The 20,960-nt window shown below is 43.8% G+C and overlaps 1 protein-coding gene across 7 annotated transcripts in view; it reads right to left on the minus strand.

Moving 5' to 3' along the window:
* Positions 1-20,960, minus strand: part of MNAT1 (MNAT1 component of CDK activating kinase) — a 207,814-nt gene that overhangs the window by 55,188 nt on the left and 131,666 nt on the right. For 3 of the 7 annotated variants that reach the window (XM_061612409.1, XM_061612410.1, XM_061612408.1), the window contains exon 7: positions 18,015-18,136. The exons of 3 other annotated variants lie outside the window; for them this stretch is intronic. In XM_061612409.1, coding sequence (XP_061468393.1) covers positions 18,015-18,136 — 122 coding nt within the window. Of the gene's footprint in view, positions 1-10,194; positions 10,397-18,014; positions 18,137-20,960 lie in introns of those variants that run through there. One more of the 7 variants, XM_061612412.1, reaches the window with a different exon arrangement.

Here is a 20,960-nt window from a genome sequence, read left to right on the forward strand (position 1 = left end):
GACAATAAGGGATGCTAACAAAGAATTTGAGGAGCACATTGCTAAGAACATAAAAACCAACAACAAAAAATTCTATAAATACGTTCAAAGCAGGAGACCATCTAGGGAGACAATTGGACCCTTGGATGATAAGGGAGTCAAAGGTGTCCTAAAGAACGATAAGGAGATTGCAGAGAAGCTAAATGAATTCTTTGCATCTGTCTTCACAGTGGAAGATATAGGGCAGATCCCTGAACCTGAACTAACATTTGCAGGAAGGGATTCTGAGGAACTGAGACAAATAGTGGTAACGAGAGAGGAAGTTCTAAGCTTAATGGACAATATAAAAACTGACAAATCACCGGGCCCGGATGGCATCCACCCGAGAGTTCTCAAAGAACTCAAAGGTGAAATTGCTGATCTGCTAACTAAAATATGTAACTTGTCCCTTGGGTCCTCCTCCATGCCTGAGGACTGGAAAGTGGCAAATGTAACGCCAATCTTCAAAAAGGGATCTAGAGGGGATCCCGGAAATTACAGGCCAGTTAGCTTAACTTCTGTCCCTGGAAAACTGGTAGAAAGTATGATTAAACCTAGATTAACCAAGCACATAGAAGAACAAGCCTTGCTGAAGCAGAGCCAGCATGGCTTCTGCAAGGGAAAGTCCTGTCTCAGTAACCTATTAGAATTCTTTGAGAGTGTCAACAAGCATATAGATAGAGGTGATCCAGTGGACATAGTGTACTTAGACTTTCAAAAAGCTTTTGACAAGGTACCTCACCAAAGACTTCTGAGGAAGCTTAGCAGTCATGGAATAAGAGGAGAGGTCCTCTTGTGGATAAGGAATTGGTTAAGAAGCAGAAAGCAGAGAGTAGGAATAAACGGACAGTTCTCCCAATGGAGGACTGTAGAAAGTGGAGTCCCTCAAGGATCGGTATTGGGACCTGTACTTTTCAACTTGTTCATTAATGACCTAGAATTAGGAGTGAGCAGTGAAGTGGCCAAGTTTGCTGACGACACTAAACTGTTCAGGGTTGTTAAAACAAAAAGGGATTGCGAAGAGCTCCAAAAAGACCTCTCCAAACTGAGTGAATGGGCGGAAAAATGGCAAATGCAATTCAATATAAACAAGTGTAAAATTATAAATATTGGAGCAAAAAATCTGAATTTCACATATACGCTCATGGGGTCTGAACTGGTGGTGACCGACCAGGAGAGAGACCTCGGGGTTGTAGTGGACAGCACGATGAAAATGTTGACCCAGTGTGCAGCAGCTGTGAAAAAGACAAATTCCATGCTAGGGATAATTAGGAAAGGTATTGAAAATAAAACAGCCGATATCATAATGCCGTTGTATAAATCTATGGTGCGGCCGCATTTGGAATACTGTGTACAGTTCTGGTCGCCTCATCTCAAAAAGGATATTCTAGAGTTGGAAAAGGTTCAGAAGAGGGCAGCCAGAATGATCAAGGGGATGGAGCGACTCCCTTACGAGGAAAGATTGCAGCATTTGGGGCTTTTTAGTTTAGAGAAAAGGCGGGTCAGAGGAGACATGATAGAAGTGTATAAAATTATGCATGGCATTGAGAAAGTGGATAGAGAAAAGTTCTTCTCCCTCTCTCATAATACTAGAACTCGTGGACATTCAAAGAAGCTGAATGTTGGAAGATTCAGGACAGACAAAAGGAAGTACTTCTTTACTCAGCGCATAGTTAAACTATGGAATTTGCTCCCACAAGATGCAGTAATGGCCACCAGCTTGGATGGCTTGAAAAGAAGATTAGACCAATTCATGGAGGACAGGGCTATCAATGGCTACTAGCCATGATGGCTGTGCTCTGCCACCCTAGTCAGAGGCAGCATGCTTCTGAAAACCAGTTGCCGGAAGCCTCAGGAGGGGAGAGTGTTCTTGCACTCGGGTCCTGCTTGCGGGCTTCCCCCAGGCACCTGGTTGGCCACTGTGAGAACAGGATGCTGGACTAGATGGGCCACTGGCCTGATCCAGCAGGCTCTTCTTATGTTCTTATGTTCTTAAGATATTTTTTGTAAAATAACCCTAAAAAACCATGTGCTATTTAGAAACTGCATGTAGCGGTTTGTGTGAAGGGGAAGCGATGGGGGGAGAGCCAGGGAGGTGTTTCCACAATTGCCCTCAACAGTTCTTGGGTTATGACACATGACAGGCACATGATGCGATATGCTCAGCGAAACAGTTCAATGGAACCTCCACACTCCAAGATGGTGTGCCTCTGAAGGACAAGTGCTATGGAGCAACAATGAGACTGGGCTTTGCCTTCATGCCCTGCTTGTAGACATCCCAGAAGCAGCATTTGGCTAGCAGCTATTGGAAATGGGACACTGGACTAGATCAGCCCTTGGCCTCGCCTAGGAAGCCTCTCCTTACGTGTCCTTGCACAAAACAAAACAGGAGCTAAGCCAAGAGCTCTCATTAACTTTAATGGGGTTTGTGAAGAACTGTTCCCTGGATTGGGCCTCTAGTATGGGTGCCATTTTGAATTTCAGAAAAGTTTGGGGATAGAGACTCAGAAGGGAGTAAGGTTCAGGGTAAGGTTCAAAAGGCCTTCCTCTTAGGATTCTATTGAAGAATGAAATTGCCAAAAAGCCATGGGTTGTACTCAATGCAGTGCTACGTTAAACATTCTATCAGTGCAAGAATTCTTCATTCTACAACAGAACTCTCTCTCCCTCTCCTCCCCCTAAATCTGTTCTGAGGGTTCCCCCCAACCCTGCAGAGCAGATCTGGAGAGGGGGGAATCCCCTGCATTAGTTGAAATCGTTCTGCTAGCGCAAGAATTTTAATTGAATACCTATTGTAGAGAAAACTTGTGGTCCCTTTGTTATACAACATTATAACCAGATATATGGATGAGCCCTGAGGAATAATCACACTATATGAGCTGAAATATGAGGGGTGGGCACCACTCCTCCTCCTCCTCCCCCATCTTGACCTTTAAAGGCAGCATTTCTGAGCATTTGCAACACAGAATGCAGATCATTTTGCATCCAACACAGAATACATATATAGTTCTTCCATTGAAATAACAAAATGTAGGAGTTTCTGCCCCTTCTTTTAAAGTTGGTTGCAAAAAGCATCCACAGATTTTATACTTGGGAGTGGTGGATACTAGAAAAAAAAGTTAACTGAAAAATGAATTAACAGGAACATATTAAAAAGTCAAGAAAATACAATTTCTACAATGAAAAGTCAACCAAAGTAAGCAAAATAGACACACACACACACACAAATTAACAATAAATCAAAATCAACAACCATCAACAGCATAACACTCAAATTCTCTTTGAGGTATTTTCAGATAAATATTTTTCCTGCATGTGGGGTTTTCTGAATGCAATTACTTTAGGCAGTGGAAAAAGTCTCTGGGAGGTACATTTACATAGATATCAATATTGCTGGGTTTTTTTTAAAAAAAAGGAGTAAAAACTCGATTTTTAAAAAATTAAAGAGTTCAGCTTTTTTTTAAGCTCTAAAAAAATTGTGTACACACCTGCTACAGGTCCATCAATCGGAACAGGAAAACATTTCACCTCTGCATCATAAGAGCAACAGTGCTTATTAAAACATTAATCACAGTCCATTATATTCTGTCTCTCTGCCAAACGTTTCCCATTACATCACTGAAAAATATCTATTAACTAAAAGTTGATTCTGACAAGTTGCAGAAGCACAGAGTTCCTGCAGCTCAGTTTTGTATATGTATGTGTGAGAGTGTGTGTGGTTATAAGGAGAAGGGGGGGGGAAGTTACACAACTGATTTTGCAGCAGCAAGCAAAGGTAAAGGGATGGAGGGCCGTAGGAAGGAGATTGGTGACATTTATGACTGCAAAGGGGTTGATTTAATTTGTTATTTTACTGTAAAATGATTCAAAAATTATTTCAGACCTTTATTAAACACATTCACTGAGATTGTACAATATACCCATGGCTGCCTAAATAGGATGAGATATATATGCTGGCGAATGCAAAACTATATCGTCTTGCAAAGGTGGGCCTTGTTTGGAATAGTGTCTCACAGGAAAGTATAGCAAATGAACACCACCACCCCACTGCATCTCCCCTCCAGCGGTGGAGGATTTAAAGCCAGTTATGCAAAGGAACAAAAATACAGCCCTGTTACCTTCTAGCCTTGACAACGGTTAATCTGTATATTCTGCATATGTTCAAGTCATTATTTTATTATTAGAAACATTCCATGACTCTGAGACGTTTAGATTCCAAAACTAGAAAAACACATTTCTTGATATGACATTGACAAGCCCAGAAAATGCATTTACTTACTATCTGGAATTTGTTTTAAAGTATTAATGCTGAATAAAACACACACACACACACACACAAATATACCTCCTTACCAAGACATACCAGGGTAGCCTTTTCAGATATTAGCAAACAGAAAGACATTTTCTCCCTCCTTAATACTCGAACTTGTGGACATCCGATGAAGCTGAATGTTGGAAGATTCAGGACAGACAAAAGAAAATACTTTTTCACGCAGCACATCGTTAAACTATGGGATTCGCTCCCACAAGAGGCAGTGATGGCCACCAACTTGGATGGCTTTAAAAGAGGATTAGACAAATTCATGGAGGAGAAGACTATCAAAGGCTACTAGCTATGATGGTGATGTTCTACCTCCACTGTTGGAGGCAGTATGCTTCTGAATACCAGTTTCTGGGAAACACAAGGGGGGACAGTTGCTGTCATGCTCATGTCCTGCTTGAAGGGTTTCTATGGGCATCTGCTTAGCCACTGTGAGGATGGCTATGTGGGATGCTGGGCTATGATGGGCCTTTGGCTGATCCAGCAAAGCTCTTAGGTTCTTCTCCAAGAACCAGCTGCTAGCGGAGTGTTGTGCTTTGAGCAAATATGATACTTTGATGTAGACTTCCAGGCTTGCAACTGAACTAAATTAAACATTGGTTTATACCAAAGCCCAGGTCATATGTGTACTGAGTCAACCATCTTTTCCATGGGATGGAGGAGCAAGTGCATCCCTCTCCCCTCCAACACTCATAAAATGCTCCATGTGCAGGAAAGGTCTTTCCACAGAGAAAAGACTACTTCAGGACATTTCACAAAAGTATGGAAAGCTTAAACCACAAGGCTATCGCGTGAATGACATGGCCACCTGAAACTGTATGAAGTCTAGAAAACACTTCTAGTGTCGTCAAAGGATGAGGAAACAAGCCTTCTCAACATGCAGGAAAAGGGAGAACGCAGGATGTGGACTAGCCTGTCACCAACTTAGGGTGGGATCCCCCTTGGGCTCCTGGAAAGGCATTTGGCCATGCAGAAACCTCTGCTAATGGATGAGGAAGGAAGGGGATCCCCTCTTCCCTCTGCAGCCTCCACAGCACCTTCACCCTGTTCTGTTTCAAGGGCACTGGCAGCTGGAATAAGGAGAGGAAATGCAAAAATCCCCTCCTTTCCTCTTCCGTAAGCATTGGCATCCGCTGGGTCAAAAACTCTTCTATGAAGGCAAGGGCATCTTAGCTTGGTTTCTTGAATCTCGCATTGGAAAAGGGAAGGGAAGACCCTGTTTAGATTATTCAGATCGCATCCCACCATACCATACATCTGAAAAATCAGTCACATTCTCCTCATTGATTTCATTATTCAAGCCAGCACAGCACTATATCTTCCATATACCAGATGAAGCCTTCTGCCTTCAGGAAACTTTTCTAATACGAAAGCACTGCGCTTTGCAGAGGATTCTTATAAGAGCTGTGTCGTATGCAGGACTGTAGGTCAGTGGTACAGCATCTGCTTTGCATGCAGAAAGTCCCAGGTTCAATCCCTGGCTCAGACTCCCTGCCTGAAACCTTGGGGAGCTGCTGCCATTTGGAGCAGACCATCCTGAGCTAGATGGTCCAATGGCCCAACTCAGCTTCCTATGTTCCCATGAACCCAGTTCACACAGAAGGCTGGCCAGGCCCCTTGGGTCTTACTTTCACCGTGTGATACTGAAAGCAAACGGTAGGACCCATTCAACACTCCACGCCTTCAGGGCCATTGGTGCAGTTCAACAATTTTAGATTCTGGATTGAACACCCCCACTCTCTTTTATATTAGGGATGGGGAACCTGTGGCCTTTCAGATGTTGCTGGACTTCCAATGACAATCAGCTCCAGCCAGCACAGAATGGACAGGGATGACAATAGGAGTTGGTAATCCAGGAACATATTGAGGGCCACAGGTTCTTCAGCCCTGCTTGAGATGATAATGTGTGGCCCTGATGCATTTGCAGGCCTTCCTCCTCGAGCGGGGCCTTGGGCTTCTGTCCTGAGGTCCTGCCCTGACAGCACCTCTGTTCAGGGAAGCTGGTTTGCCATTACTGATCTTCTCTTCACACGTCGTATAGTTAAACTGACAGCTGGTACAGCACAGTGGGGAGGACAGCCTGGCTGGGAGTCCAGAGTCTGTGAGTTCAAATCCCCACTTGTGTCTCCTGGGTGTCAAGGGCCAGCTAAAGATCACCCCCACAGGGAGTGGCTCAGGGGTTACGCCGTCCCAAGGAGGCCAGTTGCCCCCCAGCTGGCAGTTGCGACAAGGAAGGGGCTGGCTCGTACAGCTGTGGCAAGCTCAGCAGGCCCTAGCCAGCTGGGGAGGACTAATGGAAAGTCACCTCTGAATACCACTTACCATGAAATCCCTATTCGTAGGGTCGCCATAAGTCGGGATCGACTTGAAGGCAGTCCATTTCCATTTCCATAGTTAAACTGTGGTGGCTGGTGGCTCCATGTCAGCGGGGCAGCACCTTGGACAGCTCCTGAAAGTCCAGACTAAAACTCAGAGTGGGTTCCACTGCCCCACTGACATGGAGCCAGCAACTGACACTGTAATTAAACTATGGAATTTGCTCCCACGGGAGGCAGTGATGGCCATCAACTGGAATGGCTTTTCAAAAGGATCAGACAAATTCACAGATGATAAAGCTATCAGCAGCTACTAGCCACAATGACCATGTTCTACCTCCATGGTCAGAGGCAGTTTGACTCTGAATACCAGTTGCTGGGAATCGCGGGTAAAGGACAGTGCTCTTGTGCTCAGGACCTAACTGCAGGCTTCCCACAGGAATCTGACTGGCCACTCAGAGAACAGGATGCTGGACTAGAGGTGACCCATCAGGGCTCTTCTTACGCTCTTATGCCCCGGAACATGCTTCAAAAGCCACTGGCTTTCTAGTGCAATTCTAACCTAATATTCTTTAGCTTCATTTTCTTCATTTTCTAACACTTTTGGCCACTAAAAAGACAGTGTGTGTAATTTTGACAAAGCACCTTGACTGAGCATTCTGTAGGCCTTACTTCGCTTACACCACAGAGAGAGAGAGAGAGAGAGAGAGAGAGAGAGAGAGAGAGACTATTCTAGAACAAAATGGTCTAATTACATTTCCTACAGTGACCTTGTAATCTCTGGAGTATTTACTCTAGACTAAACAACCCCCTTCAGCTGCCCTGCGTCTGATTGTCAATGAAAGAAGCTTGTTTGACAACTGCTCAGAACAGAAACATTTCCCCCCCTGATTGCATTAAAAATGAAAAGGGGGGGACACACATATTACTGGAGAAGTATTCAGAGCACACTGGCTCGTGTGAGATCAATGAGTTAATTCTGAAGGCGAAAGCCAACAAAAACAATTACTGGGGACATTCTGCTGTAAGGCCAGGTTTTTGAGGTAAATTTAGTGGTAACATGCACGACTGAAGCCAACTAGGAATATAAGTAACTGCACAGTCTGGTGCAGGGTTCCTTTTTTCTTCCTTTATACGTTTTCCATATTCTTGGCTTTTATCATCCTCCTGGGGCCGTTAACGTTTACAGAACCCACACTAGACCCACAGGTGGGCGGACAGGAAGTAGAAAAATTCTGTTTCATAAGCGATCCACTCCTAACATCTTCCGCTAACGACCTTGACAGAAGTGCTCCTATATATATACACACACACACACACATATATATATATATATATAAATCCATATACTACAGGGTGCCATTTGAAAACCTCGGAAGATATTTTGCCATAAAGAATCTAGAAAAGTAGGGAAACAGTGAGGTTTCAGGCTTCCTGCAGGAGGCCACATTCCTGTCCTGGGTTTCCATTCAGCAGGACAGCTTCTGCTATCTGCTTCCCTCATTATTATTTTTTTTAAAAAAATAGCCCCAAATAGTTCCAAGCCACTATTGCCCAACTGAAGTAGGGACATTCAAAAAAAAAAAAAAAAAAAGAGCAAAATAAATCCATTCCTAGAAATCAGTGGTTCTGATCCAGCTCTTGATATGTGCAACAATGAGTGTCCCTAGATAGGAATTCCCAAACTCATCTGCTTCAGTCTGATGGGACCTGGACGAATACTGTGAGGTGGATACAAATCTGCAGCCAGATGTACATCTGCATCTCATTTCCAGCATATGCATTAAGCCGACTTCTGGACATGAATGTCTGAACATTGCTAGAAAGGGGATAATTCTGTTGTATTGCTATTCACTGATAAACATTACATTATTCTAATATCCACTGTTCCGTAGCACTATCAATACGTAAAGTGAATTAAAAATATTTTTCTCATTCAATCCACTCATTGCGGAGATAGGACGAGACAGAGCAGCAGAAGGAAGAGATGGGAGCTTCCTTGGACTGATCTCCTGGTGTGTGGGATAGCATTTATTTATTTGTTCAGCTTTGGGTGGTGGTTTGTCTTGATTCAGAGAAAGCTCTGTGTGCCAGATTCTCCCTTTTGCAGCACTCTCATTACAGCAGAAGTGGGGAACTTGTGGTCCTACAGTCAATGTTGGACTACAGCTCTCATCAGTCCCAACCTGCATGGCAAATGGATTAAGGCAGAGAAGACTGATTTGGCCACTGTCGCTCAGACCTTATTTATTTATTGCCCAGTTATGGCTCTCAACATGGCTTACAATAAAGCCACAAAATACAATAAAAAATAGAACAGAGCATACAAATCACAGCCAGCAGATAAAACTCCAGCAGAAAAACAGAACAGCACAATAGATATAGCTGTAGTCACATCCAGGCTCAATTAGTGCCTTTTGAAGAGTGCTCAGAAACTTCAGGTGGTGCAGAACATGGCAGTGAGGATCTTAAAACAGCACAGGTTATGACCTCCACTAGCACATCAGTTGCATGGTCTTCGAAATTGTTTCTGAGCCAAAATTCAAAAGGATCGGTCTATCATCACCTTCAAAGCCCTAAACTAGCCTCCTCAAACCTGATGTCTTGCAGATGCTTCTGACTACAACTCCCAACAGCGTCGTCCTGGCTGGGACTGATGGGAGTTGTAGTCCAAAGCGTCTGGAGGGCACAAGGCTGGGGAAGCCTGCCCTACACCATTTAGGACCAGGATACACCTCCTCCTAGACAACCTGCCAATCAGCAAGTTCTTTGGGAGAAGATCCTGCTCCATGTCCCACCGTTGATGGAAGTGTGATTGGCCAGTACAGAGAACAAAAGGCCCTTTCTCCACTGTGACACTCACGCTCTGGAACTCTCTGCCACAAGAAGTCCGTTCAGTCCTTCGATATCATTTTGTTTTGTTGTAAGGTTAAAAAAACAGTAGTATTCCAACAGTTTTGGGCTGTACACTGAAGTTGCTTCCCACTGGATACAGATGCTGCTCTGCTCAATTGTTTTTGTTTAATGATTTATTTGTTTGAATTTATCAGATGCCTATTGCTGTAGCCCAGTGATGGGGACCCCATGGCCCAAATTAGGCTCAGCAGGGGTCCTAACGTGACCCACAGGCCCATTTCCCCCAAGCCACACCCACCTGCCCCATCATATGTGACATCAGGTGTGGAGTAAGCAAAGGCACAGCTGCCAAGGAACAAGTGGGCACCTTAAAGTGCCCTGCCGATTGCTCCTTGGCAAGCGAAGCCTTGTTGTCAGTGCTGATCAGCGCTTCCAGCAAGCCCCGCAAATAAACACTTCCTTTGGCTGCGCAGCTTGGCCACATGGGCAAAAGAATGCTTTCTATGACATCACTGTGATGTCAGGTGATTGACAGGTGGGCATTCATGCAACAATGTTTTTTGTTCTTCTGTCTTTTTCCTTTATTTTTCAACTTTTATTGTATTTATTGAACGACGCTTTAATTTCATCTTTTTCAGTGAATAATTTCAAATGTTTTTTAATTTCATTTTGTCAAGCTGTCATTAAAAGGTTATTCAGAACAAAAAGTGCAGAGTGTAAACAAATAGCAGGGCAGCGGCAGCATGGCCAGTATCCTACTTTATAAAATGCCTTGTAAAATGTTGAACAGCTCTTTGATGAAAGTGGCAACAGAACAAACCAAGCTCAAACTCTGGATTCCAAAAGAGTGCAACCTGGCCACTCAGAGAGGAGGAGGGACATATATCTAAAGACATGAAAAGGATAAACTTATGTTAGTAGCATAGGAAAATCTCAGCTGCCAACAGAGCAGTCTTGGGAATTCTCATTCAGCACGCAGCACTGGGAAAACTCAGCCCTCATTGGCAAAACATTAACGTGTGTTTCCATCTCATCTGGAGCAAATTAGTGGAACTGGCGGTGCCAGAGAGAGAGAGAGAAAGAAAGAAACACCGCTTGGGAGCTGCATGGATATTAATCAATGTTTTGATCTTACAATACAAAAAGATAAGTACAGCTATATTTCACAAAAATCCTAGGTAATTTTTTGGGGGGTGGGGGACAGAAAACAAGAAACAGAGAGAAAACTTCAGAGACAGCAATACAGCTGCCCTAATCATGCTTCCTGTAGAATGTCAATTCTACACACTTGGAGGTGAGAAAATGTCATGCCCAACCACCACCCTGATGTGCCTCCTCCATTTGGCATCTACGTCTTGGATGCAATGTGCATAGATTCTTTTGCCGTAGAGTGCAACTCCTGTAGGCCCAATCCACTTGATCCTTGCCTGCAACAACGGGGAGACAACACCCTTGATGTCAGGTAACATCGCAATGATGTCAGGTGACAATGCCATTCTACTGAAACCACTTGGAAACATGCTTCAAAGTGAAGGCCCCATCTTTACTTGTCTCCCATCTGACATCATATAAAGTGTCTGGGGAAAATGACCTCACAGGCCAAATTAGGATCCCAGCTGGGCCTAACTAGGCCCACGGATTGAAGGTTCCCACCCCCAGCTTAGAGATCTTGGCAATCAAGTGGTATATAAATGATGATGATGATGGTGATGATGTACTGCCTTCAAGTTGATTCCGATTTACGGCGACCCTATGAATAGGGTTTTCGTGGTACGCGGTATTCAGAGGGGGTTAACCATTGCCTCCCTCTGAGGCTGAGAGGCAATGACAGGCCCAAGGTTGCCCAGTGAGCTTCATGGCTGTGTGGGGATTTGAACCCTGGTCTCCCAGGTCACAGTCCAACACCTTAACCACTACACCACACTGACTCTCCAGTATATAAATACCTTAAATAAATAAAACAAATAAGTTTGCATAAAATATGTACATGCTGATTTATATGTAAATTTGCAAATTTAGGCCAAATTTCAGAGGGGGGGGAAACAAACTTTGGGTTTTGCTCTCAGGGCTCAGTTTGCCTTTGGGCAAAAGAAGACAGCATGTAGATGGGGTCTCACTGGTGCTGTGCTTTGCAGCATGCCCAGCTGCCCTATCAGCAAAGCAAAAACCAAAATCAAGTATACAAAAAATCAGGAGAGAAGGGTAAGTGATCTTGGGCCAGGCACAAAAGACCCGGGGGGTTGAGACTCCTAGACAACCCCCTAACAATACTCATCAACTCTGCTATATATCGCAAGCAGTGGGGTGGCTCGTGCTCATTGGGACCTGTAGGGTAGAAGGCAGGGAGGCCAACAGTGGGTGGAGCCAGAGGTGGAGCCAACTCATTCTAGTTTTTCCCCCCATCCTCCTCCCTGTTGGGTTCTTTCTGAAAAGGCAAAGCTGAAACTATGGAGGGAGAAGCCAGTAGCCAGTGCCACCTCTGGACTGGTTGTAAGTGGGGGAGGACTGATTGTGGGCAGACTGAGATTGGTGGGGTAGTGCCCCAATCACCCTAGCGGACCAGCCTCCACTGTCCACAAGTGAAACAGGCGAGTTAAATACAGAACAACCTAAGGCTTCTCCAAATACCACCTCTATTGGAGGGGAGAGTTTGACAGTGGCACCCCAGCTAGGAAAAGCCCTCTGCAGGGAGGTATGCCTCTTTAAGAATGTTTATACTAAGTTTAAAATCTTTGTTTTTTAAACTCTCCAATTAATAATTGCGCTTCTCCAATAATTGTGCTTTTATCTGCCGTTTGTTCTGCTTGCATTGTTTATAATTGTTTTCAATTATTGAAATTATTGATAAAATGCGGTGTGCAAGTGTTTTGGCTACACGAATATTTAGTTGATGAAAGCAGCACCATCCACACAGAAGAGAGAGGGTTCAGCAAGTTTGGGGGAGCCTCAAGGTTTGTGCACACACAAAGTTGGGGGGGGGACCCAACAAGAGCTCAGAGGGCATTGAATGATGACTGATGAATGAGGTGTATGGAATAGAGTATCCTCGAAAAGGGCATGACTGGCTGACTGGGACATTTTTAACGTTACAATGAAATAACTTTAATATTAAAGTTCTCCCTTTCTTGCCTTTTGATCCTGCTTTCTCATTCATGCACAAGATCTGCAGTTTCCACATTCTCTTGTTGTTATGTGCCTTCAAGTCGATTACGACTTATGGCGACCCTTTGAATCAGTGACCTCCAAGAGCATCTGTCATGAACTATAACCACCCTGTTCACATCTTGTAAGTTCAGATCTTGGCTTCCTTTATGGAATCAATCCATCTGTTGTCTGGCCTTCCTCTTTTTCTACTCCCTTCTGTTTTCCCAGCATTATTGTCTTTTCTAGTGAATCATGTCTTCCCATGTTCTCTAGCTTCAGGAAATCCTTTCCATAGGAACTATTCTGCCAAGGAATCTGTGTGCATCTGCCAACCACCCCAACCACCTACACACAGATATGGGGCATATTCAAGGGAACACATCCGTGGCACACAGGTTGTGTGCTGGGCTTCTTCACTGTCACCTTGTGTGAACTGAGTATGCACCACAGTATGCAGTTGATACTCCCTGTGGCTGTGCAACACCAGGATGTAAAGGATGGTTGTGGGAGGAACACAGGCATGTTTGTTCACCATGGTCAGTCTCTATGGAACCCTAGGATGTCTTGGCACTCAGTTTGAAAACCACTGCATTAGACCATAAAGACTGGTGCCATTTCACTTCGCTATACGCTCTCTTCTTTACTTTTTTAAAAAATATAAAACTGTTAGTCATAAGCTACAGCAAAAACTTCATGTTCCTAAAATAATACTGCAACTTGATTACTACAATCTATTGCTTACTAGTCAGTTTCCCAAAGCGATGTGCAGACCTCAGCTTCTTCAAATCTCAGGAGCAAAGGCCACCCCCGCCTTTTTTCTTCCCCTTTTTATTTTATTTTTTATATTTTGCTGCCAGTGCAGCGTATTACTTTTGCCCTGCTGCTTTCTGAAAATTTACTTCTGGTAGCATTTACTATTGATTTTTTGGAGACATTGTTTATTACTTTCAGGGCATTTCATGAGATGGGTCTTTCAAAAATATATACCAGTCTTTCTAATAACCTTTCACAGCATACTTGCAACAGCCTTCTCAGCAAAATTGCAGCACCTTTTTCACTGAGCTGCTTGAGCCAGGTGGGGAGGAACAGAGTTCTTAGACATTAGGTCTGGGCCCCATCTGCACTATACCTTTAAAGCAGTATCATGCCCAGAGCTTGGAAAAGTTACTTTTTTAAACTACAACTCCCATCAGCCCCAGCCAGCATGGCCACTGGATTGGGATGATGGGAGTTGTAGTTCAAAACAGTAACTTTTCCAAGCTCTGATCATGCCACTTTAAACAGTAATGGCTTCCCCCAAAGAATCCTGGGAAGTGTAGTTTGTTAAGGGTCGCCTCTTAAGCACCCTTAAACTACAGCTCCCAGAATGCTCTTGGGGAAGCCATGATTGTTTAAAGTGGTATGATATTACTATAAATATATAGTGCAGATGAGGCCTAGGAACAGGACCCTGAATGATGGAGCCAGGTGTTGTACCAGTTAGAGTGCTGGACTAGGACTTGGGAGAAGCAGTTTCAAATCCCGACTCAGCCATGAAGCTCAATGGGTGACCTTGGGTCAGTCACAGTCTCTCAACCTAACTATCTCACAGGGTTGTTGTGAAGATAAAATTGGCGGCCCGGGGGGTGGGGGAAGGGGGAAGAAGAGAGTACTATGTACATGTCCTCAAGTTCTTTGGCGGAAGGGCAGGATAAAAATTGAATTTTTTAAAATTTAAATATTTATCAATAGTACTTTTGTGAAATCACAACAAGGCAATATGCGCCATACAAAAATTATAGCACCAATCAAAACATCAATAAAAACTAAGTGGAAACATCCATAGACACTGGCTGGTTAAAAGAAAATTTGCATGTAAAAGGCCTGTCTAAAATAACACTGGCTTTGAAAAATGGAAATGGACTGCCTTCAAGTCGATCCTGACTTATGGCGACACTATGAATAGGGTTTTCATGGTAAGCGGTATTCAGAGGGGGTTTACCATTGCCTCCCTCTGAGGCTGAGAGGCAGTGACTGGCCCAAGGTCACCCAGGGAGCTTCATGGGTATGTGGGGATTCGAATCCTGGTATCCCAGGTCATAGTCCAACACTCTAACCACTAAGCCACACTGGCTCTCTAACATTTCTTTAGGTAACATCTAAAAGAAGGCAGGGATGATTCTTGCTGAAGCTCTACTGGCAGCAAGTTCTTCAGGGCAGAGGCCTGCCAGACTAAAGGCTCAGTCCTTTACAAAGGCCAGTGTGGTGTAGTGGTTAAGATGTTGGACTATGACCTGGGAGACCAGGGTTCGAATCCCCACACAGCTATGAAGCTTACTGGGTGACCTTGGCCCAGTCACTGCCTCTCAGAGGCAGGCAATGGTAAACCCCTTCTGAATACCGCTTACCAAGAAACCCTATTCATAGGCTCGCCATAAGTCGGGATCAACTTGAAGGCAGTCCATTTCATTTTTCTACCAAAGCTCAGGGGCGTGGGGAATCACCCTAAGTGCCCCATCAGCCAGAGCAGGAGTAGCCAATGTGGTGCCCTCTGGATGTCGTTGGACTCCAACTCCCACTACAGCCAACATGACCAATGATCAGAGATGATGGGAGTTGTTGTCCAAAAACACCTGGTGGCTTTTGACTCATCATGTTTCTCATGTTATTTATTTGTCAAATGTACTGTCTTTAACAAACAGCAAAGTTGCATGATGAATTTAGGCCGTGTGCCAACAAGCAGGACATGAAAAGGCTGTTTCACATACATTGCTGAAAGCCAGTTCTCAAAACTAGTGGAAAATATGAAATGCCAAGAGGTCCCCGAGACGGAATGAGGGGCCTGTTTCCTGCCACACATTGTAATTCGTCACGAGGAATCCCAGGGCTTTGGAGGCCCACGCAGCTGCTCCGCTAACAGGTGGCGTTTGCAAGCACAGCCTGCGCCAGGGTTGGGAAAGCTCATTAATATTTGCCTCTAATAATGTGATACACCAGATAACGGAAAGAAAAGCACAGAACAACTGCTTGGATGAAAAACCCAAAACTTAAAGGACTCTTCAATTAAAACAGGCCCTCGAGAAAATAATCAAGACTTCTACAGAATGACATCATAGGTTACTTCCTTAACTGCTTTCATTTCTATGATGGATGTCTTGGCATTGCCATTTTAAAACCAGTGCATCTAATGACAAGAGGTACAGCTAGAAGCCTCTGCCTCACATAACAATTTATTAATTTAACTACATTTGTATCCCACCGTTCAATCTGGCCTCTTTCTCTCCAGGAACACAACCTTCCATTTGCACCAGAGCAGCTTAAGTAGCACCATGGAATCTGACTATTTGCCTCCACTGTCCTGACTTGAGATGCAAATCCAGCACGGCCACCAATTTAGATGGGATTAAACAAATTTGCAGAGGATAAAGCTATTACTGGCAACCAGTCACGATGGTTGCATATGACTCCCAGGATCAGAGGCACCATGTGTCCAAATTACCACTTGTTAGGGAGCAACAGCAAGTGAATGACATTGTGCTCATCTCCTGCTTATAGGCTTCCCATAGGCATTGAGTTGGCCACTGTGGGAAACAGGAGGATGGTCTAGAGAAGCCTTTAGTCTGACCCAGCTGGGCTCTTTGTACATCCTTATAGTTACAGACAAAAGCTATGCACCATTCACTGCTGGGCCTATTTGTTTGTTTATTTAATTTCTATCAAGCCCTTCCTCCCAGAAAGAGCCCGGGGTAGCAAACAAAAACACTAAAAACACTTTAAAACATATTAAAACATCTTTGAAAACATCTTTTTTAAAATAAAAAAAGCTTTAAAAACATCTTAACAAACAATTCCAGCACAGATTCAGACCAGAATAAGTTCTCTCCTTAAAAGGCTTGTTGAAAGAAGGTTTTCAGTAGGCACCAAAAAGATAACAGAGATGGCACCTGTCTAATATTTAAGAGGAGGGAATCCCAAAGGGGAGGTGCCACAAGACTAAAGGTCCACTTCCTACGTTGTGCTCCTGATAAGATGGTATCTGCAGGAGGCCCTCACCTGGAGAGTGCAGTGATCGACTGGGTATATAAGGGGTAAGACAACCTTTCAGGTATCCTGGTCTCAAGCTGTATAGGGTTTTGTACACTAAAACTAGAACCTTGAACTTGGCCTGGTAGCTAATGGACTAATTAAACACTGTCTGTCTACCTATGCTAATACTTATTTCTGTGCTTTGTTCAAATACTCAGGGCAGTCTGTTGAAATGAAGGGGAAATAAAAAGCATAAAAGCATCCATACTTATCAGTCCAGTGACCCATCTAGTCTAGCATCCTGTTCTCATAGTGGCCAACCAGATGGCAATCGGAAGCTGCAATCAGGGCAGGAGCACAATAGTATTCTACCTTTGCTGCTCCCCAGAAACTGGTATTCAAAAGCATACTGCTTCCAGTAGTGGAAGCAGGACATAACCATCCTGACTAATAGCCACTGATAAGTAGCCTTATCCTCCGCAAATTTGTCTAATCCTCTTTTAGAGCTACCCAGGTTGATGGCCATCACTGCTTCCTGTGGAAAAGAATTCCAAAGTTTAACTATGTGCTGCATAGAAGACTTTCTTTTGTCCATCTTGAACCTTCCAAAATTCAGTTTACTGGATTACCCCCTTAGTTTCTAGTATTATGAGAGAGAAAATCTGCAAGAACGCCTCTCATTTATGAAGGCGTGGGAGTTGCATGTTGTGTCCCCGCATGGAGACGTTGGCTCATACAGTCAGAACCGTCACACAATTTGCACTGGGACACAAGCCCACAGGTCATCCATGGGGGAAGCTGAATGGCAGCTGCAGAGCTACTAAGCCGGTCATCCCATGCATGTTCAAATGGAGGTTGGGCAATGGACACTGTCCCAATGGATGGAATCCATTACTGGGCTTCGGGTCAAAGAGTGAGATCTAACCTTTCTCATGGCAAAGGACCAGCCTTGATATTTTTACTGGCCTGCTGCTTCTGCTGGGCAAATCAAGCCCCTCAATTTTCCTCTGATTTTTTTGCTCTTTAATGCCATGCAACTGAAAATGAACAACTACTTCTCCTCGACTGCCAACGGCATCCTTGAAAACATTAATGTGGTCCAGCCAAATTCTCAACTGATCTATAAAAGACCAGAAAAGCAAAGAAAGAGCAAGAAAGAGAGAGAAACAAAAATCACATTTAGCCACCCAAACAAGATACTGATTTGGGCAGGAAGTCTAGTATTTCATTAAGGTCTGTTTTGCTTTTGCTTTTTTTCTCTCCCTTTATTTCACTCTGCTTTGGGGGGGGGAGATAAGGTGTTAAATTCCCAGACTGAATACACTCTTGCCGATAATGACATTAAAAAGACTCACCCAGATTTTCCAAGTGATTCAACCTCTGGAACCAGAGGTCCGTAGGTCTCTACATGCAACGGTTGATATTGGTAGAGCACTTCCTCGATCTTTGGAACAGGCGCTAACGAAATATGTTGGCCCTGTTGAGAAGTTACAACAGGATGTTTAAGACTGTTATATTTTAGGACATTTGCACCATGAAGGGTAACGATTACTCATAACTCTGGGTTGAAAGCATCACATCAAGCACACTATTATACGACCCATTTCCCATTTCTTACATGACGTTCTTTCCCAGGACCTTAACAGTATCGGAATAATGGTTTGGTAGCGATGATTCTTTTGAAACGGAGGAGCGGAAAAATAAGTTTTACTAATGTCAGATTTACTGTAACAGAGAGCAGCTGCTTCCCGATGTCACTGATAAACATATTAGGTAAAAACTTTCCTTTATCATAAGCAATATCAGACAAATATTGTGCAGCAAGCCTGTTGCAATTTGTAATTAATTATTTCCAGAGAGCCCTAATTAAGAAGGGGAAGCTACTTTTAATTAATCTCTGCAGGGCTTTTTAAGCTACCGTACGTAATGGTTTTCAGGATGGGCTTTTACAAAGGAATAAAAGTTAATTTGTTGAGCAAACACATCGGAGCAGACAGACAGACATAAGATTTTAAGTGCAGGTAGTATTTCCGCAACTTAAGTGCCTTTGAAGAACAATTAAGACTCATTTAAAATTCACATCTCTCTTAAAATTCCCACATTTTGAGCTGAAGTTTAGATGAAGACAGGTGCCACAGCAACATCTAAATTCACATCTTGTACTAGTGACGCACATAGTGACGTAAAAATGATGAAACTGAGGTTATCATACTTTGGACACATCATGAGAAGACATGATTCACTAGAAAAGACAATAATGCTGGGAAAAACAGAAGGGGGTAGAAGAAGAGGAAGGCCAAACAAGAGATGGATTGCTTCCATAAAGGAAGCCACAGACCTTAACTTACAAGATCTGAACAGGGTGGTCCATGACAGATGCTACTGGAGGTCACTGATTTATAGGGTCGCCAACAACAACTACTAGTGATGTGTTTTTCCCCATTTCCCTGCTTCGACAATAAAGTTAACATAACTTGAGGCTTCAGAAAGGAAGGGCCATAGATCAGTGGGAGAGAATGAGCTTCAGATGCAGGAGGGTCCCAGGTCCATCCCCAGCATCTCCAGGCAAAGCTAGGAAAGATTCTCTGTGTGAAACCCTGGAGAGCTGCTGCCAATCAGTGTAGACAATACTGAGCTAGATGGGCCAATGGGCTGAACTCAGAATAAGACAACTTCCTACGATCTTATGATGTACAACAAGGCCCAAGAGGAGGCCCATCAGAATTTGGGATTAACAATACTTAGCATTTATTAATCACTTTAGATTGTTCAAAGCGCTTCACAGACAAACCGTAGTTATCCTCACAACAATCCTGTAAAATATTCCCATACTGCAAACAGCAAGAGAGACTGGCTTACTGAAAGCCACTTGGTGTCTGCGTCTGGACGAAGCATTAAACCACGGTTTATTGCAAGATAGGGGAACCTGTGGTTTCCCAACCCTGGTTTAATGTAACAAGAACAAGCCCAGGAAGGTTCGGGCTTGCAAACTTTCCCCTCCCACTTGGGCATAACCTCAAGGAGATATGATGCTTTCACATCCATTTTAAATAAGCATATCGTCCATACCCTAAAGTATGGTCAACCTTTGCTATGGTTAGTTGAAACAAGCCAGCTTCATAAAATAAGTCTTGAAATTGGCTTCTTTTAACTAACCATAGACAAGATTAACCACAGGTTGCCTTGGTTCAGATGACATGGCAAGCAGCGGTTAATCTAAAACAGTAGCAAGAACTTCCGATCTCTTCACAGCTGCAGAAGAAGGGTGGGAAGAGAGGAACATGCAAGGCCAGGATTCACTGCAGCTCATTTCTGTAATGCTAAAGTACAGGCTGTGTACAACATGGCACTAAGCAGATTGTTCCATTGCACAAAGATAAATCCTTGCACTGATGGAACAATCCCCCCGTCTCCTCCCCCTCCCCCCAAATCTGTTTTGGGGTTTCCCACAGCCCTCCAGGAAGATTTATGGATGGCTCGGGGCCCACATGGAGGAAGGAGTGGGGGAAAATCCCACTGGGCTAGCACCACTATTTAGTTAAATATCACCCTATGTTTTTAACATCATGTCCAGTGTGTTCGTGACTAATTTGATATTTGATCTGGGGATTTGCCAGCCATACTCTTGTCCACTATAGTATTATAGCTTCTTGCATTTTGTCAGAGAACTTTCAAGGCACGGTTGAAAATCCACCTTCAAGACAAATTTCAAGAAAGGAACATGCAACTCTCTTGGTGATGCCTGCATTTCCATCAGCAGGCCAACCTCACACTTTGAAAGGCATTCTACAGTGACATCAAAGGCTATGGAGTTGAACGGGAAGGTCTTTGTTCTAACAAAGAAGAGGAAGGTGAGAGCTGCTGATGGATTAGAATGACTGCATATGCAGTTTGTTGAAATTCACATCATTGTTGAAGTTCAGGCTAGATCCTTTGGCAGGAAGTGCAGATCACACAGCTCTGATCCCTGCTGCTTGCTCACAACACTCTAGGGTTTTCAACAGGAATTGACCATTCAGATAGCTGCATGTCCCTCCCAGTGTTAAAGCTAGCTGTGAAAAATCACCACACATTGACAACAGTAAATGCTAGCATCCCCCTTTAAGATGCACAAAGCTGAGACACCAGACTAAGATGCATCCAAACTCAGAGGAAGGCAATGGTAAACCACCTCTGAATACCTCTTACCACGAAAACCCTATGAACAGAGTATCGAAAATGCAACACGAGATAGTGCTGGAAGATGAGACCCCCAGGTCAGAAGGCACTCACTGAGCAACTGGGGAAGAACAAAGGACAAG

Source organism: Rhineura floridana, chromosome 2 (assembly GCF_030035675.1).
Source record: "Rhineura floridana isolate rRhiFlo1 chromosome 2, rRhiFlo1.hap2, whole genome shotgun sequence".
In the NCBI taxonomy this organism is placed as follows: domain Eukaryota; kingdom Metazoa; phylum Chordata; class Lepidosauria; order Squamata; family Rhineuridae; genus Rhineura; species Rhineura floridana.